The 23499-nt window shown below is 46.5% G+C and overlaps 1 protein-coding gene across 7 annotated transcripts in view; it reads left to right on the top strand.

The window, feature by feature from the left end:
• LOC126536175 (uncharacterized) overlaps nucleotides 1-23499 on the top strand; it is a 181389-nt gene that overhangs the window by 48243 nt on the left and 109647 nt on the right. For 3 of the 7 annotated variants that reach the window (XM_072287426.1, XM_072287427.1, XM_072287428.1), the window contains 3 exons: nucleotides 2776-2815; nucleotides 6178-6203; nucleotides 17896-17926. In XM_072287426.1, coding sequence (XP_072143527.1) covers nucleotides 2776-2815; nucleotides 6178-6203; nucleotides 17896-17926 — 97 coding nt within the window. Of the gene's footprint in view, nucleotides 1-2769; nucleotides 2816-6177; nucleotides 6204-17416; nucleotides 17927-23499 lie in introns of those variants that run through there. The other 4 variants (XM_072287429.1, XM_072287432.1, XM_072287431.1 and 1 more) reach the window with 4 other exon arrangements.

Genomic DNA, 23499 nt, shown 5'->3' on the forward strand with positions numbered 1-23499 from the left:
ATAATGCCAATGTGTCTTTCAAAGCACAAAGACGCATGGAATTCTTTTTTCCAGACTTCAGTGCTGTGAAGACAGAACCCCATATGGGATATAAAGAGAGAGCGTGCTGCTCTGTAGATAAGAACTCTGCTTCCAACTTTTGTAGTCGCTGGCATACACTACGGGGCTCTGTTGCCTGATGTTTGCTCACCCGTAGTGATGTATTAAACCAGTTTGTTTTACGTCGTCTCATCTACCTGCCGTTCCCTCCTTCATGATCAACAAGGGTCAAGCTTGGAGCGAACACTGTTGAAGTTGGTCATGGTCATTGAAGTTATGAAGTTATTTAAATATAAAGTGTTAGTAATGGAAGGACCAAGTTCATTCCGTTCCCTAATTTTAAGGAAATATGAATATCTAAAGCCATTTGAGTTAAAAATGTATTCATTAGGTGTTCTAGAGTGCTTGTGGTGTGTTGACCTTGACCGATTTGAAGAAGTTCGTACGGATGTGTCAATGGTTTTGTCACCACGAATAAATTGAAACAAATACCTTAGTCTTGCTAGTTTTTCCCTACTTTTCAGTGTGAATAAACCAGCTCTTTTTAATAATTCAGTCGATGAGGCCGGTAACTTGTATTTATTTTAAATAAACCTTATTGCCTTCCTTGCACCCCCTAATACGAGTTATATCGTGTACATAAATAAAACAATACTGGCGTACTTCAGCACTGGTTGAACAAGCATTTTGTAGGCCAGCCGATTTCTATCTGTGGGCACAAGATGAAGGCATCTTCTCAGAAAGATGAGTCGCTTTAGGGCTCAGCATATACATTGATTTCCACTTGAGGTTATGTTGTTAGCATGGGTTTCCCCATAGGAGAGCGCGTGTTAAAGTGACACCTAACTATTTACCCTGAAATGCACGAGTGAGAGGTGCGTCATTAATAATGTAAGTAAAATCAGATATCTATTTCTTTCTACTTACTGTTAGCATTACTTTGGGCATTCAGAGTCATCTGCCACTCCTGACACCAAGAAAAGGTAGAATATTGTATATGGTGGTCATCATTGCAATTAATTTCGCGGTATTATGAAAAACAATCATCAGTGAATACACGGATATTACCATGTAATTGGGAAAGCAAATTGTTCATGTATATGTATTAAAAATAACACTGGGCCCAAAACACTGCCTTGGCGCATTCCACATGAAACAGGTGCTAAATTGGAAGCTTCGTTATGAATATATACACGAACTGTGAGCAGCAGAGGGTGGAACACTTACTCATAAGTGCACTCACTCACATTCACTCGCACTCATTTCAAAGGTGTGAGTGCGAGTGAGTGCCAGTGACTGTGAGTGGAGATGAATACGAGTCAGTGTGAGTGGACATGAGTATGAGGGGAGGTGAGTGCAAGTGCGAGCAATTGCCAGTGAGTGTGAGCAGAGGTGAGTGCGAGTGTGAGTGCCAGTAAGTGCGAGCGGAGGTGAGTACAAGTGCGAGTGCCAGTGAGGGTGAGCAGAGGTGAGTGCGAATGAGTGTCAGCGAGTGTGAGTGGAGGTGAGTGTGAGTAAAGGTGAGTGCGAGTGAGTGCCAGTGAGTTTGAGTGAAGGTGAGTGTGAGTGAGTGTGAGTGGAGGTGACGGCGAGTGTGAGTGGAGGTGAGTGTCAGTGAGTGTGAGCGGAGGTGAGTGCGTGTGTGAGTGCCAGTGAGGGTGAATACCAGTGAGTGTGAGTGGAGGGGAGTGCAAGTGAGTGCCAGTGAGTGTGAGCGGAGGTGAGTGCGAGTGCCAGTAAGTGTGAGTTGAGTGGAGGTGAATATGAGTGCCAGTGAGTCCCAGTGAGTGTGAGTGGAGGTGAGTGTGAATGTGAGTAAGTGCACAGGGCCTGGAAAAATTACGGTCAGTGTGAGTGAGTATGCTCCAACACTCTGATCTATGCCGGCTAGGGAAGGGCAGCTCACCTTCTTCGCCTGCTACTTTGATTGATTCTCTCTTGGCTGCTACAAAGACCTTTTCATGTGGCAGAGTGCTCCCCTGCACAACCCTTTACTGCTTCCTGGTGTATAACCAAAATTCCCGATGGGGCCTGGTGAGGAACCCTCTCGGAATGTTTTCTAATAATGGTGCTTAGTGCAGTTTCCTACTCACCCGTCATGCTGGCTCAGTGGCTATGGTATCCTTCTGTTGAGTGTGAGGTTGTCGGTTTGATTTCCGTTTATACAGGGGGGGGGGGGGGGAGGCAAGAGCAAACACAAGCTGTTCCGAGCTTTGGGTGCATGTTAAAGAACACCAGGTGGTCAAAACTAGTCTGTTCTCCAACACATCTCTCATAGGTTATGTGTTGCCTTAATATTGAGTTCAATCAAGGAAGCAATCTGTTTTACCTCGTACAGGAAGCAGGTGGGGCAAATTTGAGGTTCACAAGAGTCAGTTTTGCAGCTCAAAAACAGGTGCAGAAAGTAATCAGGTGTAGCACTTCTTCAGGCTCTGATCACGTGACTGGCACCTGTTTGGTGGAAAGAGTGAAACCCTGTGCCACAAGGAGTTTGTCTCGGGTGCAGCTACGATCACTGTGTGAGCATGTTGGGAAAACTTTTCTGTGAGGTAGAAAAATGAAGGACTGCGAGGGTGCAGAATTCCTGGTTTGTGTGGCAAATCTTTTGTAAGACAGCTAGCTCTGCTTTATCTGGCCTTCCGTCATCACTAATGCGAGCTGTCAAACATCGCATCCCTAGATCGTCTGCTTGTGCAGTAGCCCTTACACTGAAGCCTCTTCCTCCTTGCCCTCCAGATACCCCCTGGCTTTGGTGAGCACCAACAAATGCAGCCAGGTGAGTGCATAGTACCAATGTTGCCAACACTTCTGTCATCAAATTGTTCCTAGAATTATCTCCTTCTGATAGTTTCAACCTTGTAGTGAAAGTCAGTGGCACTGTATTCACAGCCTCTTGCGGTACTTTCTTGTATGAGAAGATTGCTTGTGATAAGGTTTGGTTTTGTGAATAGACAACCGTGCAGTAGTTATCCATAGCAGAAAGATGAGGCTCAAGACGAGGAACAAACCATTAAATTCTCAGCAATAAATATGGCTTCACACAGCAAAGCTAAAGGAGCTGTAAGAAGCATCCTTGGGTAGATCCCATATGGTCTTCACTAGAGGGCAGTCCGGCACTTTGTGTCCATGTGGGTTTTCATAGTGGCACTTCAACTGGCACGGGTGGATTAATGAGACTTTTTTTTTTGTAGCGCGCATTCTATCAATTGGCATGTGCTGCCTCTTGAAGCCGTGTTAGGTGCGAGAATCAAGAGCCATGTGAGCAGCTGGCTGGTCTCGTTACATAAATTCAGTAGTCTGTCATACGATGTCTAAGAAAAATGTACATCCGTCAATTGCACAACATACTTTTATAAAGCTTCTTGTTCGTGAGGGTGTGAAACCGAGCGGAATAGCACACAAACTTATGGCACAGTTTGTGGATCAAACGCTGTCAAGGCCGCACGTGTTTGCCTGACACGAGGAATGCATGTAAGGCCCTGAAGAGGTTGAAAATGACGAAGATGATCGCCGCCCATGGACGAGCAAGTCTCGGCTGTCAGCTGGCAAGCTGCTTGAACTTTCTTTTGGTACCACCACAGCATTTTTCAGATCGATTTCTTGCACTATCAGCACACCAATAATGCTGCATATTACTGTGAGTTTTTGAGTGAGGCCAATACCCCTGTCACGCGGGCACTCGCAAATGCCTTATAACTCAGCCATCTTCATCTCGAGGGAGATGCACTTGCTGTCACACAGTCACCCTTTTGCTCAGGGAGTGTAATGCAGCTTTTGGCCAAGGGAGATCGGTGATCTCCCTCGGCAGCTGAAGGGAGTACTCTCATGCCCATACTTGTTGTAAAAGTGATAATTTAATTACTGTCTGCATTAAAATTAATTTTGCGTATGTTTAGAATGTTTCTGCTGAATTAAATAAATGTTCAAGCACAATTCAGTAACAGTTGTGCTTGCTGCTACACAATACTCTCGTCATTCAAAGCATTTACACTAACCCGACAGAATCGGGTTGTGAGGCGGCTTGTCAGGCATGAACATGCCTGTTGAGTTCATGTAAATGCTAGCTGGTCAGACTGAAAAAGCGTCGAGTCGGGCTGAGTTAGCCCAACCCATTTGTAGCTTACATGTAAATGTGAACAAGTCCGGCCAGCCAGCGTTGAGACTTGCGCGGGAACACTGGGACGTTGCAAATTATGTGGCGGCAGTGGGGGTAGTATCAGGATGAGGTAGACAAGGCACTGTGCAGTGCAACCTCATCGTAGCGATAAGGCCCACGAAATGGAGCTGTTGCAGACAGCAGCGAGAACCGGAAGCCCAGTTTGAATGCGTCTTGGCTCAATGCAGTGTGCTGTCCTTATCCAGGTTCGTCAGAAGTAAGTTCATGTAAATGCGGTCACATCGGGCTCAGTCAGCTGATTTATGACTTGACCCGCTCTTGTCGGGTTCATGTAAGCACGACCTTTAACCTGCTAGTCGTCCAGTGGTCGTTGTGGTCGCTCATGACTGACACCGGTACGATAGACAAAATAAAAGCTCACAAGGTCACCATGCACAAAGTGTTGTGTTTTAGTACAGCTTTGGTAGCTTTGGTAGCAGAACACAGAAGTCAACTTGCCATGTTGCAAAGTAAAACACAGATAAGCACAGGGTGGCTAGTGTCACTGTCAGCACTGTTATGTTTACGGAGCGCACTTTGATTTTTAACGAGTAGTATGTTTTCACATCAGTTATGTTGAATAATATTCTTATGAAAGGAGTGTTAATTATAGTAGCTATGAGTGTAATTAGAAGTTACATTCTTGTACTTGTACGAGAACTAAACACCGCAGAATGCTCCTCTGGTGGCTTGTTTTAAAAACTTGTTTATTGTCCATGTGACACGACCACAACTTCCGTGAGGTTGAACTCCCTGAGGAACTCTCGTGCTCCCTTGTCCTAAAGGAGTTCGTGGGCACCGATGTGACAAGGGTATTACGGTAGCTTGCTTATCACTGCAAAAGGTGCGACAAACCAATAAGTGAAGTGATTTTTCTTCATGGCAACATAAGACCGCATACTGCAGCAGTCACTTGTTCAAAACTAAGATAAATAGGTTGGATCCCACTGGAACGCTCTCTGTAGCCCTGACTCTGTGGCCCTGTGACTTTAATCTCTTTGGGCCACTCAAAAAACCTCTGGGATGCCAACGAGTTGACGACAACGATACAAGGGCAAAGTGTGTGTGCTACTAGCTGCTGACAACCCACTTTATTTGTGATGACGAGATCAAAAAGCTACCAGTTCGCTGAGAAATATACATTTATGACTTGGGAGATTATGTAGAAAAATAATGTACATTTGGTTTATTTCTTACCACAAATGAAAAAAATTATAAAATGAGACTCTCCTTTATATTTTATCCACCCTAGTACAAGCACTGGATCAGTTCAGTTGATGACTGGGAGTGTGATTTAACGATGGCTGTGTAAATTAATTTCCTTTTAAGCACTGTAGGGATCATGACCCATGGCTGAAATTTTTAAGGAAATAAGAAAACTCCATAGCTAGAAATGTTGCACAGAATTTGCAAAGTTACACATTTTTTGTTCCAAAATGCTGTTTCCTTGTTTACACAAGAGAGGCCTCTAACAATGGCCACCCATAATTATGAGATTGTCGCATGAAAGGGCATCTGAAACTATTAAACATGTGAAATTCTGTGCAACTCCGCGGCAGTAGTGCAAAATCTTGAAGCTGTGAGGAAACCAAAAGTGAACTGAGAAAAAACAAAAAGAACTTGCAATGGCCAGAGAACCTAGTTTACAATTTTGGTAACAACTTGAGAGCCCAAGAAGACGCACTCGCATGCACACGTGCGCTCGCATACTCTCGTAGAAGACACTTGCTGTCGGCACAAGCACTCGCTACCAACTGAACTGCGTGCGAATGGGTTTTCGCATGCAAGTGCGACATGCATAGCACCATCTAGCGGTGCCTGCGAGCATGACAACCTCAACACCCTCGTAATGAAGTTGCGGTGCCAGTGTCTGCAAGATTAGCTCCAAGACGAAAGCTCAGCAATTTTGGTGGCACTGCCGCCTAGTTTATAAGTCCTGTGCTGTGTAAGACTGATCCGAGTGTGCCACCATTGCGTTGCAGATCTCCCAGACCTCCCGGCTGTGCTGGTGAGTGATGCATGTTGCATTCTGGCTTTACCTCTCCGAGTTGTTATCTGGCAAAGCTCACTTAACGAGATGTTGGCGATTTTTTTTTTTTCCTGAGACTATGCACATATGGCAATATGCTTACAAAATTTTCATTGCTGTCGGTCATCTGTACTCTTTTTTTTTAAAGATATGTGAACTTTCCTCATACAATGCTCTATTACCAACGTTACTTATACATATTTGACGGAACAAACAAGCTAAAGTTTTCAAACCTGCTTATGTCATTCAGAACTTCAATAAGATAGCGTAAATCCTAATTCTGAGAAGTAATAACATGTACTTGTCAAACCCTAAAATACATAGAGGGAAATCCGTATAATTTGAAATCTTAATTCGAATTGACTGATAATTCTTCAAACTGCTATGTTGGTCCTGGCAAAGTTCTTTGTAACTGAATGAGGAAAGACTCTCGTGAACTTGAACTCTAAAAACCGAATCTTGAACATGATTTCTTGCTCCTATGGACAGCATTTAGGACAAACCTAAGCCAAAGGAAAAAGTTTGATGCGTCGCTAGCTACCATGACATCATGTGACGTAAAAAATGACGAGGAAAGATGCACAGTGTAGGATTTGGGGGTCGTGACCTCGGAGTCTGGCGTCACATTGAGGGTCGCTTTCCAGCCTATGTCACCGGTGCGTCTCGTAACGTGTAGCTGGCCTACTCTACTGGGGAATCACACACAGGCTGAGCGGACCCACGCCATCGTCCAAGCCTTCTTGATGAGGGTTGCTTCTTTCGCAATGATTACAAGGTCAAGAGGTTGGAGGAATGGAATGGGGAGTTTATTTACGTAAGAGAGGCAAACAGATTTACAAAACAATGTATATTTGTACTGACCAGAGCACGGAGCACAGTGTGTCATTCTCATAACATGAGCTACATGCCAAGCAGACTACATATTGTCACAGTCAGTAATGTGGGAAAAAGAGGACAATGATGGTGGCCTTGGAGACGACGAAGAAGAGTTTAGTTTTATTGCTGCTCTACGCTTGTTGGCTCAGCCATTAAAAGCCATCTGTAAATAGACGCACACTTCTTCCTTCCCGTAACATCATTGGTGGACATGCGGGGTAATCACTTGCGCAAGACGGAACTCCGCAGCGGACATAACCTGGCCGCCATGTCATCTGAAGGAGAGAGTTCAACTTGACCCCGTCGTCGCCGCCGATGGTCATCCTGGCCCAGCCTCGCGACCCTGGCATGTTTTCCGGGATCGACAACGTTGATGTCGATGACTGGTTGCAGAATTACGAACGGGTCAGCGCACACAACAGGTGGGCTAACACGCTTATGCTGGCCAATATAATATTCTACCTCAAGAAAACAGCACGGGTCTGGTTCGAAACACACGAAGAAGAGATTACGAGTTGGGACCAGTGCAAACAGAAGCTTAGAGATTTGTTCGGCAAGCCTGTCGGCTGCCAACGTGCTGCTAAGAAGGACCTTGGGACCTATGTACAGACGTCCACTGAATCTTACGGGGCGTACATCCAGGACGCCCTCGCTCTTTGCCGCAAAGTGGATAACAATATGGCAGAGGCAGACAAGGTCAGCCACGTTATAAAAGGCATCGCGGACGACACATTTAACCTGCTTGTTTACAAGAACTTAACAACGGTCAATGAGATCATTAACGAATGTCGCCGCTTTGAAGACGCGAAGAGTTGCCGCATGGTTAAACAGTTTACGCGTCTACCTAATACCGCAGCTTCGTCGACGTGCGAAGACATTTGTCCACCGCATGAGCCCACCTACTGTGAGAATGTCGTACGTATCGTTCGGCGAGAAATCGAAGCAGCGTCTCCTGCCACGCCAGTGACGCAGTGCTTTGACGATTCCCAGCCGCTTGTGTCTCTCATTCAGTTGGTAATTTGCCAAGAACTTGCCAATGTGGGTCTTCCGTCCATCTGCTCCGCCAGCCGTCCTGACTTTGCTTCGTCTGCTGCCTCTGCCCCTGCTCAGCGGAGCCAATACGGTCCATATCCGAGCTATTACAACCCGGCCGAATGGCGCACACATGACGATAGACCCATCTGCTTTTACTGTGGACGTGTGAGCCACATCTCTCACCACTGTCGAAGTTCCTGGCCAGCCCACTCTCGACCAAGCTTTCCCGCCTACCGCCGCTCCCCACTGAATCCTCGCCCGCCATCACTCTCCACCGAGGTTGAAGACGCACCTGACAACACTCGAGCCACCGCGACCAGCTGCTCGCCTTTGCCACGTAGTCGCCACTCCCGTTCTCCCCAGCAGCGTCGCTCTCCACCCCCAGCTTACCGTCGCTGCCCTCTGACGGGAAACTAACTGGGGCAGCTCCTGGAGGTGACGCTGCTCTAGAACCCCGGCCTTAAATTCCTCTGCTGACCCTGCCTACTAATCGGAACCTTCTGGACGTGGACATGGATGGTATGCCCGTTACAGCACTCATCGACACTGGAGCCCAAATTTCCATCATGAGTGCGGTGGTGGTGGTGAAAAGCATTTATTGGGCTATATATACAGAGAGGTGCTCGGGGAGAGACCTCTAGTTGGTCGCGCCCCTTGCTATACTGGGCGGACTCTCATTCCGGGACCCCGTTGGTCTTGACTGCTACGCAGGTCCGCCGAACTAGGGCTTGTTGGGCCGATAGTTCCTGGCAGCCGAGTAGGGCTGCCTCCCAGTCCTCTCGGGAAGGGGAAGAGGTGATGGGGGGAGAGAAGGATTTTGCCCGCATGCCCAAACCATGTGGAAGGTGTCGGCCACCTCCCCACAGAAAGAACAGCGGCCGTCAAAAGAAGGCTTAAAGTGCTTGAGAACCGCCGGGCACAGCAGGGTGTTTGTAAAGAGCTTAAGGAGAGTTTGTTCACCAGCTTTACCCAGTCCCTTCATAGGAACCGGGTAACGGCGGTGTTCGGCACGATAGTGCTCAGTAATGTCTTTAAAAGAAAGAAGAGGGCTGTGATCTGGGTCAAGGTCCTCCCAAGTGATGCCTGGTGCCCGGTAAGTGAGTGCGCGGGCTGCCTCATGGGCGGCTTCGTTACCTGGCATGCCTTGGTGGCCGGGGACCCATATGATTGAGCGATGAGTTGGATCGCAGTCGCGAATGCAGCGGCGAAGAATTTTGTCAGCGAGAGGAGTGATCCATCCCAATTGAAAGTTACGACAGGCTCCACGGGAGTCTGTGAGGATGAATTTGGAGTCGGGAGGCTGCGAGGGTGATCGCCACCTCCTCCGCATGTGTTGAGCTGGGTGCTTTGAACGAGAGGCCATCCACGTGTCTTTCCTCGTGTATGATTGCAGCCGTGTACCATCGCCCCCTGGAGTGGTTGGGGCCTGCAATATCGACGTAGAAGACGTGTTTCTTAGAGCCATAGTGGCAGTGCAGGGCATCCGCCAGCGCCTGGCGCTGGCCATTATGGTCCTCCTTGTTCATCTTAGTTGGAAGGGGTCGAACGTAGAGGGCGCGTCTCCAGAGTTCGGGCACTCGAACCCTTTCCATCATATGGTGGTCATTTTTAATGTGTAACCGGTCTAAGATGCGGCGACCGGACACAGTCTGGGCGAGACGCGTGGATTAGTTAACGAGATGCGCCTCGCGAAGTTCCCGATAGGTGTTTACCACCCCCAACGCGAGAAGACGCGCGTTGGAAATGGAGATCGGGAGGTCGAGGGCTCTCTTGAACATTTTGCGGAGTACTACCTCTAAGCAATTTTCGTCATGTTTCCGTAAGCGTAGGTATGGGGTCGAGTACGGTACTCTACTAGTTACGAAGGCATGTGCAAGCCGCACCGTATCCTTACTTCGCAACTCTCCTCGCTTGTTGGAAACACGGCGAACCATCCAGCCCACCTGGTCGCTGACCTTGTGGAGTTTGGCAAGAGTTGTGTCTGCCTTTTGTGATGTTGGTTAATGAAGAGACCGAGTATTCGAATCTCCTCCACTTCTCGGATGGGTCCACTGGTGAGAGAAAGCTGAACTGAGATTTTGCATTTCGGGGAAGTTCGAATATGCACAAATTGAGACTTGGACGGGGAGCATTGGAGGCCGCAGTGCGTGGCATAGTGGTCTACTATGCTCGCCGCTGCTTGCAGGCATTCCTCCATCTCTCCTATGTTTCCCGTAGTGGCCCAGATGGTGATGTTGTCGGCGTACAGCGCATGCTGCACACCATCGACACCCGCCAGCTGTGCCGGGAGGTGTGCCATGGCAATGTTAAAAAGAAGTGGGGACAACCTTGTGGTGTGCCCCATGTTCCCATCTCAAATGGGCCTTACTCGGTCTCTTGTAGGCGTATATAGGCCAAGCTGTCCGTTAAGAAATGTTTGATATAGTTGAAAGTACGAGCGCCGCAGTTGGTCTCGCTAAGATGGTTTAGAGTGACGGCGTGCTTAACATTATCAAAGGCACCCTTGAGATCGAGTGCCAGGACTATCTTGTCGTTATGTGAGTGTTCTGTGGGTTCGAGGATCTCGTGATGAAGCTGTAAAAGGATGTCTTGTGCCGACTTATGAGGTCAGAAGCCGAACATTGTGTCGGGGAAGGTGTTCTTGCTCTCAAGATATTCCGAGAGGCGGTCACGGACCATCGTTTCCACGAGTTTCCCTACACATGAAGTGAGGGAGATGGGCCGGAGGTTGTCTATGTTTACCGATTTCCCCGCCTTCGGGATAAAGGTTACCAACGATGTCTTCCAATTGGCTGGCAATGAAGTGTTGCCGGTCCAAATGGCGTTGATGTATTCGAGTAGGGTTTCATACGCCTGATCTGGAAGGTTTGCCAACAGTTTACCTTATCACTCCCAGGCGTTGTCCCCCTGCGCATTCGTGTAAGAGCTGCGCGAAGGTCGTGAAGCTGGAAAGGCTGGTCCATTTCAGGATTATCACAGCCTGCATACGAATAATCCATCCCTCGCGGGTCTCGATCCTGATTGAGGTATTGTGAGCGCAAAGCGTTCGCTAGCTGCTCCGTGTTTCCTTGAAAGTTGTGTAGTGCACGAGTGAGGTGTTTCTTGGTTTTCGATCATGTTTGTGCAGGGTCTATAAGACTCCTGAAGAGCCGGCAAGTGTTGCGGCTCGACATCTGTTTTGCTGCGCTGTTACATCTATCTACCCAGTTAGTGTCGGCGAGCTGGGCAATGTACTCGGCTGCTTGCCGAGTAAGGTCAGAGATACGAGCGCGGAGTTTACGATTGTGTTTCTGCTGTCGCCATCGTTTGGTTAAGCTGCGGCGAGCTTCCCAGAGGTGCATCAGGTGGTTATCCACGTCTGGTGCACGTTCCGTAAGCTGTATCTGCTTTTCGTGTGAACGGAGTGTTTGCATGAGTCCATGCGCCCAAGTGGAGTAGCCTTGTTCCAAGAGAGAAGTTACTGGGAGGGCCTGGCGGAAAGCATTCCAGTCGGGAAGTTTGGCTTGTGCAAGGGGGCGATGTAAGGGTCGAGTGTAAATGATAGTGTTCAGTATGCAGTGAGCGCTACAGAGGGTCTCCTCAGTGTTGATCCAGTCTGCGTGTCGGATGTGTTTCGTGAGGGTAAGGTCGGGGCAGGTGTCCCGAGTGACAGAATTCCCTACACGTGTTGGGTGGACCGGGTCGGTTAGAAGAGTGATGCCCAGCGTAGATATAAGTCCCGCCAACTTACGACCACGCGGCTCTTCCTTGCGATAGCCCCACATGGGACAGGGGGCGTTAAAATCACCCACTATCATCAGGGGATCGCAACCCGCGATCCTTAGTGCTGCGCCAAAGATGTTAGAAAAAGTAACGTTTTTTTAGTTTTGGGGGGGCAGTATATATTAAGTATGTGTACAGGGCTATCTGTTCGCCACAGGGGGAGGACAGAGACCATCACGTACGAATATTCCAGATTTAGGTCGAGATCAACCTCCTGCGCTGTGTAGCCTTTATTGACTAGGAGACAGGTGGACGGGTCTCGCTGAAAAGTGTTATAGCCCGAGAGCTTAACCGCAGCCCCGGTTTCTTGCAATGCAAGGACAGTGACGGGGTATTCGAGATTGTCAATGTACCTGAACCTGAACGATCGCCCTTGGTGTCGAACTACGGTCGTGAAGCATCGTATAAATACCGGCGATGCAGCACCTGTTTGCCGACGCCCATACCGAGTGTCGCCCTCTGAGCGACAAGTTATCCAGAGCGAGGTTGACAAGATGCTTGCCAAAGGGATTATTGAACACTCTTCCAGCCCGTGGGCGTCCCCTCTTGTTCTCATCAAAAAGGACAACAGCTGGCAATTCTGCGCTGACTATCGTCATCTAAATACGATCACCAAGAAAGATGTATATCCACTTCCCCACATTGACGATGCTCTGGGTTGTCTCCACGGCACCCTTATTTTTCATCTATAGACCTTCGCTCTGGATATTCGCGAATTGCCGTGGATGAAATGGGCCGTGAAAAGACCGCATTCATCACACCAGACGGCCTATATCAGTGCCGGGTAATGCCTTTTGGCTTCTGCAATGCCCCGGCGACCTTTGAACGGATGATGGACATGCTCTTGCGTGGTTTGAAATGGTCCATCTGTTTGTGCTACTTGGATGACGTCATTGTATTCTCTTCAACTTTTCCGACTCGTCTTGAAAGACTTTCATCTGTTCTTTCTGTTTTTCGCACCGCTGGCTTGCAGCTCAACTCGTCTAAGTTCCACTTCGGTCGCCGCCAAATAGCCATGCTCGGACACCTCGTCGATTCGTCGGGAATTCGTCCCGACCCCGCTAGAGTTCACGCTGTGCAGAATTTCCCCATACCAACTTGTGCCAAAGAGGTTCGCAGCTTTATTGGCCTTTGCTCGTACTTCCGCAGGTTTGTGGAAAATTTCACCCATGTTGCCCGTCCCCTGACTGACCTCCTGAAGAAAGACATTTCTTTCTGTTGGGGCTCTGAACAAGCATCTGCTTCCTCACAGCTCATCACGCTGCTCACCACACCTCCTGTCCTCGCCCATTTTGACGCCTCCGCTCCGACAGAAATCCGCACTGACGCCAGTGGCTACGGCATCGGTGCAGGTTTAGCTCAACACCAATGTGGGCACGACCGCATCATCGCCTACGCCAGCCGTCTCCTCTCTCCCGCAGAGCGCAATTACTCGATTACTGAGTGTGAGTGTCTCGCCCTCATTTGGGCGGTGGGCAAGTTTCGACCCTACATATATGGTCGACCATTTACAGTTACAACCGACCACCACGCCCTTTGTTGGCTTTCCTCCCTCAAGGATCCCACCGGACGCCTCAATCGCTGGGCCCTACGGCTGCAGGAATACACATACACTGTGGTTTACAAGTCGGGTCGTCTACATAAGGATGCCGACTGCCTGTCTCGTGATCCCGTCGATGTACCGGACGGTTTAGTGGATGTCGCACTGATCTGCGTTCTTTTGCTCTCTGTCTTGCAAGACATTGGCGCTGAACAACGACGCGATGAGTCGTTACTCCCCATTATCGAACGCCTGCTCTCTGCTCCGTCTGACCCATCCCTTCACATGTGCGTACTACAAAATGGCATCCTGTATCGCCGCAACATGCAGCCCAACAGGCCCGAGCTCCTAACCGTCATTCCATCTCATCTGCGACAGATTGTACTGCAGCAGCTGCACGACGTTCCCACCGCTGGACACCTTGCCGTCACGTGGACCTATGACCGAATTCGGCGATGGTTTTTCTGGCCCCGTCTCAACCGCTCCGTCCGGCGCTATGTTGTCACGTGTGAGTCGTGTCAATGCCGGAAAAGACCAGCTGTGCCTCCTTCCGAACTGCTACAGCCTTTGGATATACCAGCCGACCCTTTTTTTCGCATTGGCGTCGATCTTCTCGGACCATTCCCCATATCAAATGACGGAAATAGGTGGATTGCCATTGCTACGGACTATACAGCTCGCTATGCCATTACTAGAACCCTACTGGCCAGCTGCGCTACAGACGTCGTTGATTTCTTGCTTCACGACGTTATCTTGCACCACGGTGCACCTCGTCAACTTCTCACTAATCGCGACAGATACCTTCTTGCCAAAGTCATAGATGACCTACTTCAATCATGTGCTACTAACACATACTTACTACCGCTTACCATCCTCGAACTAGCGGTCTTACCGAATGCCTGAATCGCACAATAACTGACATGCTAGCAATGTATGTTTCCTCCGATCATTGCGACTGGGACATTGCTCTACCATTTGTCACGTTCGCCTACAATTCCTCGCGCCACGACACAGCTGGCTATTCACCCTTCTATGTCCTCTTTGACCGTGAGCCGACTTTGCCTTTCGAGACTCTTCTTTCGACCACACTCGACTCGCCGACAGAGTACACCCGGGATGTGATAGCCACAGGGACCCAAGCATGCCAGATTGCCCACATTCGTCTTTCTGCTTCACAGACACACCAGAAGTGCTGTTACGACCAGTGCCATCACGATGTGCACTACAAACCAGGTGCTTTTGTGCTAGTTTGGTATCCAAGTTGGCGTGTTAGTCTTTCGGAGAAATTCCTCTCGTGATACTATGGCCCTTACTGCATCCTTCGCCAGGTGACCCCTGTCACATATGAAGTGTCTCCGCTGGATGCCACGGTGCCTTTGACATGATCCATGTCAGCCGTCTCAAACCTTACCTTCTCCAGACCGATGAGCCGCACCAATAAGGTGCTTTTTCCGACGGGGGTGATGTCACAGTTGGTAATGTGGGAAGAAGAGGATGATGATGGTGGCCTTGGAGATGACGAAGAAGAGTTTAGTTTTATCGCTGCTCTATGCTTGTTGGCTCAGTCATTAAAAGCCATCTGTAAATAGACGCACGCTTCTTCCTTCCCGTAACAATATTTTCGGAGAGCACGACCTCCATCAATCCGGGAGAGTGCATGTCAGGATGTACCAGAGAACACCTCATGGCACCAAAAGAGTCCACCTTTAAAACAGTCTTCTTTCCTAGGGGACTAGAGTAGAGAATCTGATCACTCTGCCTCGGCCAACCGTAATCCTTAAATTGCTTTCAAAACTCCACTCGTGATTTTGCACTGTTCCGTTGAACTCCGCCTTCAGTGTTGCTCGATTGCCCCCGCATACAAGGCAACCATGTGGCAATTTGGGAACCTGGAATCGGTGCAGTTTGTGCAGATGTCCTCGACGTTGGCCCCTTTTATCAATTAGTGGGTTCTCTCCTTGACAGTCAGCTTGTAAGGGTCAGGAGACTGGCCTTTACAATAATTATGATAGAGGGCAGGAGTAGTTGCCTGGAATTGAGCTCCTTTGTTTGCCCATCACATGACGTGCCTCGTCGCTGTCTGGATGATGCTGGTGGGACATACCGTTAGCTTCACCAAGTTGAAATGATTCGTCTTGGGAAAGCAGGAGAGGTTCAAAAGTCGCTGCCTCCACTGGGTGATCATAACAACGGGGAGCCAAGACTGAACCCGAGCAAGCAGAGCAGGGAACGCCCTCCTTTCCCATTCGGTCGTAAAGGAGCACAACGGAAAAACAGGAGGGGAGGCTTCTTTCAGTGCATGTTGTCACATACCGATGCAGGAAAGATACTGTATTTTCTCATTTATAACTCCCACCCCCAATTACAACACCCTGGAAAAAAATAAAGACAATCTGCACATGTAGGCAGCAGAAATAACTTTATACAACAACGCTCAAATCTTTGTGAAAAATCTCCATTTGCGGATGCACGACTTGTCGACAACGTGTCTTAGCCAGCAACTCTGTTCCCCACCTCTTCGGCAATGTTGATGATCATCAGCTGCCGTCAAATGCTGCACATCATGACCTGAGTTCTGGTTCGTTGGCGCCATGTATGCTATGCAGTAACACTGCCAAAACACAAAATGGCAACCTGAAAAGACAAGGAAACTGGGTGGCCATGAAAGATAGGCCAAGGGAGATGCACTCTAGGCAGATGCATGATTTGAGATTGAGACTAATTTGCGAGGTCTCACCTGTGCTTGGCACCACCATCATTTAATCAAATGTAGCTTGAACCACATTCCCCAAGGAGCATGTGAACATAATAATAGGAAAGAGAACTCGTGGTTGGAAGATCAAATGACAATTCTTGGATATGTGTTACCCAGAACACCACACACTGTATTCAGAATATAGTTCATCTGTTGAACTATCCCCTCCATGGAACTCTTACTCTAAGTGTTTCTTCTTATGCATAAAAATTGAACTTATATCTAGGCGCCTCCCATTTTTGCTGAGAAGCTACGTGGCTAGGCGGGCATCAACAGCATAAAAAATTTCAGCAATAATTTGCAGATTAACTAAAATGTGCTAATTAACTTTTGAATTACCAACCTTACGGCACCTGCAGTCGCGAAATTGAAGCTCAGTAGTGAAGTCGTGCCTGCTTATCAGAAATCCAAAGAGTAGATCCACTTCCAAGTTATGCAACCTTAAAGCTTGCTACAAAATACATGGGCGCTCAAGTTAACAGTTTCCTAAAAGCATGCCTCTAATAGTTCAGGACGATGGTAGCTTGAACACCAATGCATTCAAAAGAAAGTATAAAAAATGTAGAAGAAAAAAGGACGCCAAATCATGCCCTGCTTGCATGCCATAGCAGCTCTGCTTTCAATGATGCAATTAAATAGTTCTGTCTGCGTAATAGTCTTGGTCATAAATGTGACGTGAAATTTCTCTGAAGTGGCTGCTACATTTACACATTTATGCCTATGTTTGTGTTGGCCTTTTGTGGCAGATTGATAACTTGCCCTGCAATTTGTGATAACTTAGTTTTGGCAGTCTGCTTTCCTCGGTTATAAACGGTCATGAGCTCCAACGTCACTGAGAGCACAGATTGCATGCCTATACAAAAGTAGATGCCCTGTCAGAAGTGGTGCACCCGGTGGGTCTGGCACGGAGCATGTTCAGTTCCTTTTTCTCATGTTTCAGGGTAGTGCTGCTGCAGTGTGCAAGTGAGGCGTGATTAGCCATTTTTGTGGGCTTTCATTTCAACTCCGGAAGAAGGAGTCACCAAAAGTGTGCCACGAACAATTATTCGAATGTTTTCTAAAGCATAGTGTTCACATATCTACTGTAAGTATAACAAAGTAATCTTTAGTTGATAAATAATTACAAACTAATTAAAAAAATACAAAAATACTGGATGCTTCTTCACGTTGTTGCTAACAAGATTCAGTTGGGTTCATCCACATAAAAGACTTCACCGTATTTTTTCATTTTGTGCGTGACACCTGGGAAACCTTGTATAATATGTGAGGTGAAGGAGGGCTGCTTAGCCAGGTAATCTGTTTTGATTGCTTTGGTACGTAAACTAAAGCAGGTGTGATAGAAATGACGTATTGCTTCCGATGTATTCCTTCTGTGGTGTGTTTTCTTTTAATGTAACTATGCTTGTGGCCTGAAGAACAGCATGTACGCCATTTTCTTATTTTGTGGCTTATCTGTGCAGCTCAGAAGCACCATTGAGGGCATGTACAGAATCAGCTTACACTGTTTTCCTCAAATTATTCTTAGTTATGTGGACGGGCACAAGCTAGGTCCAACAGGTGTGAATCATTTTTTTTTCTCCGCTTAGTTGAACTGAAATTGAACCTTTTCCACTGAACTGGAATGGAAAGAGTACGGTTTATTGCTCTGGTGCAAAAAATAACACAGTTGTCTTTTCATTGTTTTTTTTCTTTTTTTGCTGCAGAAGCCAATGCATGCAGAGAGCCCCATTGCAGGTATGGCTTTGTTACTGATACTCTCACAATTTATTTTTCTATGAGTGTGTTCCCAGTTATCCATGTTAGCCTATAAAATCCCCCAATCACAAAAAATTACGACAGCAATCAACTGCCTTGTTTTTCATTTTGCTTAGTGAGCCAGTTGTTTTAAGAAATATACTTTACATTGTATTCTTTTTTTCACAATCTATGCTGAGCTGCACAAGACTTAAAGGTTGATGCAGTTAAATGTGATTACTACAAACTCTGGTATAGTCAATTATTGGTTACATCAAGCTCTTGTGAACTGTTATTGTAAATTTTGCATACTGAATTTCCCAGCACTAAAATAGGCATGCAGTGTATGTGTACAGTATGCTTCTTTGCAGCACAGTGCGCGGCACCTGTAGCGTCACATGCGTTAATAGCTATGCAGTGAATGAATGCAATGTAAGCAGACTAAAGCAAAGAAAAAAGAAGTTAAACACAAGACATGCAGTCAAAACGTTCTTTACTCAAACCACCATAAAGATTATCTTGTCACCGCAATCACAGTCACCCATTTCACAGACGCACGCCATCGATAATGGATTCATTTTTTCCAGATACAATAGCCCTGTGAAATGTCCTTTTCGATTGCACAGCGTCATGCACAGACAGTGCCTTCTTCAGGCAGCAACTGTCCAGCAGCATTACATAAAACATGTTATTTGCTGTATCTCATAAGGTTATTGTCAACATCACTTGCTCTTAGCATACTAGCACATTCTTGCCCTGGATTATTGTTCTTCACATAGAAACAAGTGTCACTACTGCTTTATTAACTTACCAGTGATGTGTGAATTCCAAATAGTAGAGTTCAAATCACATATCAAATTGAACCAAGGAAAATAAATCTGAATATTCAATCAAATATCAAACGTCAGAAAATTTAACACGAAGCTTTATGGTTACAAGTTTTGTTTAGAAAAAAACATGATGTGCACATGCTAAGGCATCTGCTCACATTACATAACTAGAATCTTGCTAGCTGTCAGTAACTTAGGTGCCTTGGAATCTAGATGTATAGTATCCTCTTACTCTTATTAAAAGTAACACCAAATTAGTATGCAGGCACTGATAACAACTCAGTTCATATATGAAGGTCTGGAAAAAATGTCGATAAGATGTCTGTCGAATAGAATCAAGTTCTTTTTTCCTTCTGAAGCTGAAGAAATAGCAATGTTATTTTGTCCTGAATGCCAATGAGGCTTTCAATCGAATACTGGGCCATACTATGCTTAATGGCAATTTTCTATTGCTTAGAAAGTTTTGCTTTACAGTTTTCTACCAGAACACAGTAGAGTTTTTCCATTTTTATGGCCAGTGCTTTCTGCGGGCTGTTGTCAGCTCGTCGATGCCAATAGTGAAGAACAGGCACCTTTCCACTTTCGGGTTCGGCATCGTTTGCTGCCTATCATAGGTTCTCAAATTGCGAGGTCCACAGCAAATTCGCATGTCCAACTCAGAAGCATGCTTAGCTGTAAAAGATTGCATCTAGGAATACAAAAATCTGAATATTTTTTAGTTTATGTGTACGAATAAAACTTGTTTCAGCCTCCTTATATTTTCATCTTCAGCAAACTTTAAATCCTTGATTTTTGCTTGAACTTTGAGTAAAATTTTCAGCACGAAACCTGCTTCCATCACTCATTTATCTTAACAAGCATTACTTATAGCAGACCGAGAAACATCTTGTGGAAGTTCAGTGGTACAACTTGATAAAGCAGGGCATGACCAGGCAAGGAACATTCATGAGGAAGGTGACATTAATGATAAAAACAAGGACAGAAAGCATTGATAAGCAAGAATGTGAATTCAGCTGGTACTGCTATTCCTGCCATGTCATTTCCTGCAGTAGGTTAAGTGACTATTTCTTGGTGAGATCAGTAGATAGGGCACTAACGCACAAGTCATCCAGGCTAGGTATTTCTAGAATAGCAAGCTGCTGGGCTAGTTGGTTTGACATGATTTTCGCAAAGGGGAGCACAGAAGCATTGCGGAAAAAGGAGATGTAGATGTAGATGTAGCTATTTCTGCTGCATCTATGATTTTAACCATGCACAGAGAGTGGCTCACTGGGAATGGCAGTATTAGAGAGTTTTAGAATAGGGGCCCCAATATTTTGGGGCCCCAAAGAGCTTTGCGGGTGTTAGCGTTGGGGCACGCAGGAGTGAAGAGTTTTAGAATAGGTCTTTGCATTTGCAGATAGCGTCTTGCGCTGACAGCGCCACTACGGCGTCTAAGAAAAACGATTAAAAATAATTAAATAAAATATACCATCTTATGATATGAATAGTAATTTTGTCTTGCGTGTATTCGCGTTTAATTACAATTTAGAGGTTATTCTTCAAGCAGCAAACAATTAGTTGTGCTTAGTTTGGAGCAACAAAACCAACTTTACGTGCCTTCACCAGCCAAGCTTAGCCGTGTTAGGCCTACGAGCCATAATATCCACACACGAATTCGGAATCAGCGGCGTCTAATGAATCAATCTTCATAACACACGCTAGTTGAGAAAAAGCGATAACTGCAGTCACTTCTCCTAGCTTGCGAACTTCACGCATTACCGCGAATCGAACCCAGTTTGGTGCTAGGTTAGAGTCGTCGCTTCGATGGGTGCCGCCATGTTTGTTGACGCAAAGCTTTTGGGAACGCTATTTGAGCTCCCGCTAAATCGGCGAAATAGCGTTCCCAACGCAAGACCCAAACGCAGTTTGCGTCTCGCGCATGCGCAGTGGCTTCGACGCTATTTCTTTGGGGCCCCAAAACGTTTGGGGCCCCTATTCTAAAACTCTCTATTGACTGAAGCTGTAATCTTGCTTCTCGATGCTTTATAGCTTAGTTTTTATCGTGTCACCTTTCTCATATATTTTCTTACCTGTTAATGTCCTGCTTTCTCAAGTTGTACAAATGCATTTTTGCAAGCTGTTACTCCGTCTGCTATACTTTATATTCTTGTGAAAATAATTGAATGTTGTGAGTGTGTTCTTTGTCTGCATCTTTTGTACTGGCCTTATGTTTTTTGTATGCTAGTCAAGTACAGTCGAATCTAGTTAATTCGAGCATGTTTAATTCGAACTTTCGCTTTATTCGAACTGACGTTGTCAGAGTTATGTGTATTCCAATGGGCGAAAGCGCCCGGTAATTTGAACGCGCAAGCATTTGCGATGGTCAACTCGAACATACTGCACTCCGACAATGCTCGCAGCAGTGCACCAAATCATGCGGCGGCGCGTCCGACCTGCATTCCTCTGACCCCGCCATAGAGGAATAGCTTAGAAGGGAGTGCAGGCACGCATCACCGATTAGTTCTGTTAGTGACAGGTGTCCTGTGCAGTCAACGACCGATTTTCCGTACCCCCCCATTTTTCCGATATGCCCAATAATTCGGATATGCCTTCAAGGCACCACCATGTACCCCATAGAGTCGATGTATAAGAACATCTAAAACATCGGAAAAAAAAAAAAACCTTCGTCGTCCGATTTTCCGGACTTTCGCCGTGACCGCAGGTCCGAAACGGCATTAATCGAAGCCACCATCACCGCCATCTTGATTATCTCACCACCTCGAGCCGGCGCTCTCGCGCGCAGATCCGCTGGCAGCCGTAGCCATCAAGTTTCTTGCTGTTCGGGTGCTGTGTGTTTCATTGAAACAATTTGCTGCTGTTATCAATGGCACCGACTCCACCTTTTGTAATCCTCGCCAATGGCTTCGGAGCGCGGAAAGCATAGCACGTTGCGTAACGCCGCTTGCCGAAAGTCAGCTTCGCCCCTATACAGTAGTGTTATACAGTAGTGTTACGCGGTGAAACATCAAAAGTTGGAAGGGACAATTGTCACGGGAGATGGCAGGTTTCCTTTAATTATACATGCGTGGACCCGCCATCTCCCATCACGAGCACCAATAAGCCTAATAAGTGTACTGGCAGGCCTTAGAGCTATTTCGGACGTGCTTGTTACGATTTGAGCCCTTGGGGGCAGTAAAAGGCATGCATTCATTTTTTTCGGACGTTCTTGCGGAGTCCGAAAAATCGGACGTTGGCTGTAATTTGTAAATACACATAAATAAATCTTACGGAACTTCCCACACATGTGTTAGCTCAGTGCACATGCACCTCTGCAGGCAAACCCTCCATTAAATTCATTATTGTCAACCTATTCCAAGTCCTTTGCAGGGCGAAGGTCTCTTCCTGCGATCTCCAGTTACCTCTGCCCTGCGCCAACCAATTCCAGCTTGTGCCTGTGAATTTCTTAATTTCATCACTCCACCTAGTCTTTTGCTGTCCTCGACTGCGTTTCCCTTCTCTTGGCACCCGTTCTGTAACCCTAATGGTCCAACAGTTATCTAACCTGCGCATTACATGACCTGCCCAGCGCCATTTTTTTCTCTCAATGCCTATTAGAATATCGGCTATACCCATTTGCTCTCTGATCCAAACCGCTCTCTTTCTGTCTCTTAACGTTATGCCTAGCATTCTTTGTTCCATCGCCCTTTGCGTGGTCCTTAACTTGTTCTCAAGCTTCTTTGTCAGTCTCCAAGTCTCTGCCCGATATGTCAGCACCAGTAAAATGCAGTGATTGTACACCTTCCTTTTCAATGATAACGGTAAGCTTCCAGTCAGGAGCTGACAATGTCTGCCATATGCGATCCAACCCAATTTTATTCTTCTATGAATTTCCTTCTCATGATCAGGGTTCCCTGTGATTAATTGACCTAGATAAACGTACTCCTTCACAGACTCTAGAGGCTGACTGGCGATCCCGAACTCTTGTTCCCTTGCCTGGCTATTGATCATTATCTTTGTCTTCTGCATAATAATCTTCAACCCCACTCTTACACTCTCCCTGTTAAGGTCCTCAATCATTTGTTGTAAATCGTCCCCAGTGTTGCTGACCAGGACAATGTCATCTGCAAATCGAAGGTTGCGGAGATATTCAGCATTGATCCTTACTCCTAAGCCTTCCCAGTTTAATAGCTTGAATACTTCCAAGCATGCAGTGAATAGCATTGTAGAGATTGTATAGGTATCTTCCTACTTTTCTTGTGTAGAATTAAGGTAGTTAATAATCCGTATGGGTTTCTTTGTAGCAATTGCTACGAACGGGTGGATGTCTGATTTTCCCTTTATTATTCACTTCTCTCCACCTTGCGGGTTTCCGCAGAACTACTACGTCAGAATTAAGGTAGCTGTGAAATCTCTAGATATTTTCCAAGATATCTAAATGCCTCTGTAACTGCTGGTGTCTCTACTGAATCAAATGCCTTTTCCTAATCAATGAAAGCCATATAGAGAGGCTGATTGTACTCTGCGGATTTCTCGATTACCTGATTAATGACAGAGATGTGATTCATTGTAAAGTATCACTTCCTGAAGCCAGCCTGTTCCCTTGGTTGACTAAAGTCCAGTGTTGCCCTTGTTCTGTTGGAAATTATCTTAGTGAATAGTTTATACTAGAATACTGGAAGTAAGCCAATGGGCATATAATTTTTCAATTCTTTAACATCTCCCTTTTTATGGATTAGTATAATGTTTGCATTCTTCCAGTTC

Source organism: Dermacentor andersoni, chromosome 3, assembly GCF_023375885.2.
Source record: "Dermacentor andersoni chromosome 3, qqDerAnde1_hic_scaffold, whole genome shotgun sequence".
In the NCBI taxonomy this organism is placed as follows: domain Eukaryota; kingdom Metazoa; phylum Arthropoda; class Arachnida; order Ixodida; family Ixodidae; genus Dermacentor; species Dermacentor andersoni.